The sequence below is a fragment of the Geospiza fortis genome, unplaced genomic scaffold (genome assembly GCF_000277835.1).
Source record: "Geospiza fortis unplaced genomic scaffold, GeoFor_1.0 scaffold130, whole genome shotgun sequence".
NCBI lineage: Eukaryota > Metazoa > Chordata > Aves > Passeriformes > Thraupidae > Geospiza > Geospiza fortis.
Genome location: NW_005054300.1, coordinates 5,973,234 through 5,979,420, shown reverse-complemented (window position 1 = coordinate 5,979,420; position 6,187 = coordinate 5,973,234). Strand labels below are relative to the sequence as shown.

Here is a 6,187-nt window from a genome sequence, read left to right as displayed (position 1 = left end):
ATGCATCCGCAACCTCTACATCAACAATGAGCTGCAGGACTTTACCAAGACGCGGATGACGCCAGGGGTGGTGCCAGGCTGCGAGCCCTGCCGCAAGCTCTACTGCTTGCATGGCATCTGCCAGCCCTCGGGCGCCCAGGGCCCCGTGTGCCACTGCGAGCCGGGCTGGGACGGGCCCCACTGCGACCAGCCCCACGGCGGGCCCTGCCAGGGGCACAAGTGAGTGCCCTTACCCCACTGGCTGCCCACCCTGCCCTGTGGCTGCTTCTTGGTGCTGTTGTGCCAGTCCTGTGCCATCACAGCGGTGCCGTGTCGTGACACTGCCCTGCTGTGCCACTGGCACTGAGTTGTGCCAGGCTGTTCTGTGCTGGTGCCATGCCACAGCCACACCTGTGCTGTGCCATGATGGCTGTCCTGTACCAGGTGGTGCCGTACCAGTCGCAGTACAGTGCTGGTGCAGAGCCACGCCATGCTCAGTGCTGGTGGGCTGTGCATGCTGGTGCCACACCAGCAGGTCCTGACAGCAGTGTATGCCCACAGGTGTGTGCACGGGGTGTGCCTGCCCCTTGATGCCCTCTCCTACAGCTGCCAGTGCCATGAAGGCTACCAGGGTGCACTCTGCAACCAGCCTGCCGAGCCACCCGACCCCTGCCGCCACCAGCCCTGTGTCCATGGCCACTGCCATCTCACGCCAGGTGGCCAGCCCACCTGCGAGTGCCACGATGGCTACACCGGAGCCCTCTGTGACCAAGGTAGGTGCTGAGGAGGGGGTGTCCAGGGAAGGCAGCCCCACGCCACCGCACCAGGCTGACCATTGCTGTCCCACCGTCCCACAGAGCCGGAGTGCCGCGGGGAGCCGGTGCGGGACTACCACCAGGTGCAGCGGGGCTATGCCATCTGCCAGACGACGCGGCCGGTGGCCTGGGTGGAATGCCGGGGCACCTGCGGTGGCCCTGACGCCGGCTGCTGCACCGGGCTGCGGCTGCGGCGCAGGAAATACGCCTTTGAATGCAGCAACGGTGCGACCTTTGTGGAAGAGGTGGAGAAGCCCAGCAAGTGTGGCTGCAGCCAGTGCCTGTGAGCAGCCACCGGCTCTGCAGAGCCGGGGGGCTGGTGGGGAGACCTCCCCGAGCCAAGGACCTCACTTTACACTGCGGGCATGGTGCTGCTCTCTGGGTGTTCTGAACTTCAGCTGCATCTGAGGAGCCCAGCAGAGGGTAGAGCTGGTGCATCTAGAAGATTGGGAAGGAAACAGAAAAAAAAATAGAAAGAAAAAAAAAAAGAAAAAAAAACCACAAACAAAACAAATGTGTAGATAGAAAATTTTTGTAAGAACTGCAGCTACACAGATATGTGGATATGGAGTGGGCACCCTGCCCAGCTGCCCTGACCTCTCCCTGTGGCACTCTGCCTCCCTGCCAGTGAAGCCCCACAGCCATGGAGGGCAGTGTTTGCATCCTGGGTGAGTCCCCTCCCTGGCAGCCCTGTCCCTTGCATCAGCCCAGCGATCTGAGGGCTTTTCCAACTTGTGTGACCAGAGGAGGGAGGCCTGCCATGGCAGAGCCTTGTGATCTATGGCAAGCCATGGCTTATGGTGGGCTGCGTGGTGTAGCCAGTGTCCTGCAGTCCTGGTCAGCCCAGACCTGGTTTCCTGTTCTCTCCTCCATCAGCCCTGGTCTCTCTCCGTGCAGGGTGCTGTAGCCCTTAGTACCCCAGATAATGTCCCCAGCTCTGTGGCCCCAGCCTGACCCTCTGGTGACACCCCCAGTCTGTGCACACTGGATGGGCTCTGCAGGGCATGGGCACACTCGGTCATTGTGGTCACATCACTGTGGTCACATCAGGGCCACAGTCGTGGAACAGGACCAGGGCAGTGCCAGGCACACTGAATGGGGGACAGGCAGCAGTGCACAGATGTCCCTGAGGGTTCCCATGCCAACCTGCCCTGTGCCATGGGGCCAGCACTGTGCCATGCATGTGGAGGGGGCTCCAAATACCCCTAGCTCAGCCAGGTGGCTCTGCCCAGAGTTGGGAGCTGTGTGAGGGCAGCACAGGAATCCCCTTTCTCCAGGCTCTCTCCTAGGGGAGCAGGCCTGCAGCTGGGCGAAGGTGTCCCCGTGTCCCACTGCCCCAGCCAGCAGAAGCAAGAGGCTGCTGGGACAGCTGGGATGCAGGTTTGCCATGCCCATGGGGCCTCTGTCTTGTGCGTGCCAAGTTGAAGAGGCTGGAGATGTCCAAACCTGCAAGCCTGGAGCCAACACCACTGCCAGGGCAGGACCCATCAGCTCTTGGACTCAAGTGCCCATACCCAGCATCTCTCCAAAGCCACAGTGCCAGGGCATGTGCTGGGCTGGTATGGGAGCAGGGGCACACAGGGACCTCCTGCCAGGGTACTGCACGCACCCAACATCCACAGCAGCATCACCTCTACAACTGTGGGGGCCAAGGATAGCAGGGACCCAACCTGGGACACTGCACATGGCTGGACAGTGAAACACCACATCGCCCTGTGGACAGACTCATCCCAGAGCTGCAGTCCTGGGTCTCTCCATCTCACCGCTCCAGCACTCTGGTTTCAGGTCCGCACTGCCAGCTGTGCCCGGGCTCCAGGCACCTCCACTGCATACACCCAGCTCTGCAGGTGCTGTCCCCATCCCTGCTCGCCACTGGCATCCAGGGCATCTCCACCACCACGGGGATGTGTTTCTGCCACAAATGCCCTCTCCATGGGAGCTCCTCTGCCACACAGAGGAGCTGGGATGCGTCTCATTTTGCCTGTGGCCCACCCGGGGCTTGGTTGTGTTGTGTTTCTGTTCTTGCTGTACGCTAACCGCTAAAGTATCTCTTTATACAGAATACTTACAGATTCTAATATATATTTGTATTTCATTTTGTTATAGTATTTTTATATGTTTGGGGTCAACAAATGATGTTTTCTTTTTGTTTACAGATGCTACTGGGCAGGAAAATGACAGTGGCTTTGTTTGGCCCGTGGGGTTTGTGTGTGTCACTATTGAAGACGCTGGTTTGTACTAGGCTGGCGAGGGAGGCGCTGGGCATCCTTCCGCTGGCAGAGGCTGTATTGTTTTAGGAGGTGTTTGGTATTGTCTATGTTGTCTTCCATGTGAACATGACATTTATTCATTCAGAAGCTTGGCCTCTTCTTTCCTACTGGGGAGAAGGGAGAAGGTGGTGCTTGGGAGCTGCTGAGAGTGTGAGGAGGTGGCACAGGATGGAAAGAGTTAGTTGTGCCTTAGGGGATGATTTCCTACTCCTGGAGCAGCCCTGGCCAATGCATTGCCCCCATGGTGCAGGGACAAGCAGCTGGGGTTATCCATGCAATGCCTTGCAAAAGCAGCCATCACTGCCAGGGTCTTGCACGTGGGAACCTGAAGGGCCAGCGCCTGCTGTGGGGATGGAATGGCTCCAGGGGAAACTGGGCACTTGTAGCTCTCTGGGGAAGGGTAGAGGGGGCCTGGGCAGCGGTCCTCAGGACCACCAAGAGGTTGCACTGTTGGTGCCACAAACACAAGTCTGCCACAGCTCAGGCACTGGTATAGGAGCACTGAAACCCCACACAGGCATTTATATGCCCCCTCCATAGGGAGGCGGTGGCAGTTGGAGGGTGCCAGCCTGTTGTGCCCTACCTCGTGCACTCACTCACCTTCAGTCTTCCCCACTTATCACACCAAACAAACATTGATATCAAAGAAACGTTTAATAAGCGGCAATAAAATACGGACCTTTAGAAAGCTCATAGGGTGAATACTGACAGTGAGGAAAAAAAGAAAACAAGGTGGTGGGAATCCTTGAGGAGTTCAGATCTGAGTCAGGGACCTTTTACCTGGAACAAGAACACAACTTTTTCCATAGGCTAGGGTGAAATAAAAGACAGGAGCACAGAGTTCACAAAATGTCAACATTTAGAGAATCGATACATATTCAAAGTTCAAATGACCCAGTTCTTATAGCTATACATATTGATTTAAAGCAACTTAATATAATTTTATTTTCTTTCTTTTTTTAATATATACACTTTCAAAGGTTTGTCAGGTGAGGTATGTAAACATTATCTAATGGAAACTCCTCTCCACATTTCCAACCGAGAATTCACAGCAGACAGTTCATTTTCCCAACTTGTAGCGCAGTACTTCCCACTCCCTATACCAACTGGGAATGCCATCCCAAGCCACGGCTCTCCCAGGTGCAGTCACCAGCTCCCCCTTCCCACTGCTGGTCTGTACAGTTCACATTGCTTGGGCTCAAACATACAGTACCGGACAGGAGGAATTTCAGCTCAGTGTCTAAAATTCATATAGAAACAAACAGAGAAACAAAATTCTCCCAGGGAAGCAGACACAGATGAAGGAAAAACATTTGCCATCAGGGTGGAGATAATATTCAAATGTTTTACATCCTAAGAAAAAAATTACTGTGTTGTTTCCTTTTTTCCTTTTTTTTTTGTTTTTCTTTTTTACACACCTGTTCCAAGGGTGAAGGAAGTGTGGGACTGGTGAAGGGTCCTGCAGGGCTGGAACCCAGCAGCACCCCTCACTCCATCCTCCAAAGTCAGAGACCCATCATCATAAAAGCAGATGCTGCTGACACTGCCCCACACAGACAGCTGGACTGGAAGGTCAGAGCCAGCCACACTTCCAGGCAAAAAGGGGTTAACAAAGAAGAAAAAACAAATCTAAACCCACTTAAGCAAAAATTACCAAAGGACCTCAAACCTCCTAGAAGGAGAATTAAAATTACAGAATGATCAGCAAATGAGCAAATGACCTTCTGGAGCCGGCCCTAGGACTAGCAGCGACAGCAGTGAGCTCCCTTGGGTCACCTGTACCCACAAAGGCAGTGATTCTCTAGTGGGAGTTTGCTACCAGCAACTACCTATCCTACCCTGCTGGTTTTGGGGGGTTCCTTGGGGGTGACAGCTTCCCCCACTTTCTGCATCCCTGGGGACACTTCCTTGAGTACCCCCAGGTCCAGAGACCCCCCCAAGCCATGCTGGACTGAGCCTTTGCCGGGAGCAGGGTTATTCCCACCTGGCCCTGAGCCCCGAGAGGCCCTGCCATCACAGCAGACATTATTACTACAAATCTTATTGCTTGCAGTGCCCCCTGTCCTGGGGAACAGCCATCCTGGCCGGCCATGGCAGCTCACAGCCTCCCTGGGGACCGTGGCCATCGACCAGGTCTGACATCATCAAAACGAGATGAAGAGAGTTAATGCTTCAGCTCTGACAAAAAACCAAACTGAACAGCACCACCACCACCCCACCCCGCCCCATCCCATCCCCCACGCAATCGCCAGCCCTTTGGTTGCGGCACGCTGGGCAGTGCAGCCCCACCCACCACACACCGGTCAGAACGAGAACCTGTGGAAAGCCCATGAAATAAATATTTAAAAAACCTATTTACAATATTAGATCTGTGAGCATGAAGTGAGAGAAAAATGCTTTTTCCTGCCTCCAAAAAGCTTAAAAAGTAGGTTAGCATCCTGCTGCCTAGCACAACACTATCTTACATGGCACCTACACATAATATATATTCACATTTCATTTTAAAATTAGGTACTCTTACAAACAGACTTAGAAAACATTGGCTAGCAATACAGCCCGCGGGACCGCCTGGCCTCCAGACCCATGTCACAAATGCTGGCCGGCTGCATCCCAGCTCCTTCGGCTGCCCCAAAGCTGCCAACGTGCCCTGAATCAAAACCGCCAGCTGCCCTCTGCTGCCCTTCGGGGAGAAGGTGGAAGTGCTCGTGAGAGAGAGGGCTTGTCTGCGGGGAGGGGAGCAGGGAGGATGGGGACTGTGATTTCTGCTAAGCCTAGGGGTGAGCTTAATACAAACAAGAACTCCTGAGAACATCTTAGAACAGATGGATTCATTTCACAACCACCAAGCTGAAGGATGGGCCAAATGGATGCTACGACACACGGAGGGGGGGGAACACACGTGACATGGGGACATCATAGCCTTGTGGTTTGCTCAAAAAACCTACTGCTACAAGAAAATCTCCAGTGGCATTCCCTGTCAAGGAGGAGCCTATCCCCGTCTGGCTCCTGGGCTGTCCAGGCAAACAGCCCAAGGATGCAGACCCAAGTACACCTTGGCTGGGGCTCAGCCCTCTTCCCCCGGCATGACTGCTGATGGTGGAAAGGTGAGAGCCCAACCTGCAT

General features: G+C 54.8%; 1 protein-coding gene across 1 annotated transcript in view; it reads left to right on the top strand.

Annotated features, from left to right (window-relative positions):
- SLIT1 (slit guidance ligand 1) overlaps nt 1–3,151 on the top strand; it is a 47,577-nt gene extending 44,426 nt beyond the window's left edge. The window contains 3 exon segments of the mRNA XM_031061388.1: nt 1–219; nt 541–752; nt 837–3,151. The exon segment at nt 1–219 is cut by the window's left edge and continues 9 nt beyond it. Coding sequence (XP_030917248.1) covers nt 1–219; nt 541–752; nt 837–1,081 — 676 coding nt within the window. The 3' untranslated portion in view covers nt 1,082–3,151.
- The last annotated feature ends 3,036 nt before the right edge of the window (nt 3,152–6,187 follow it).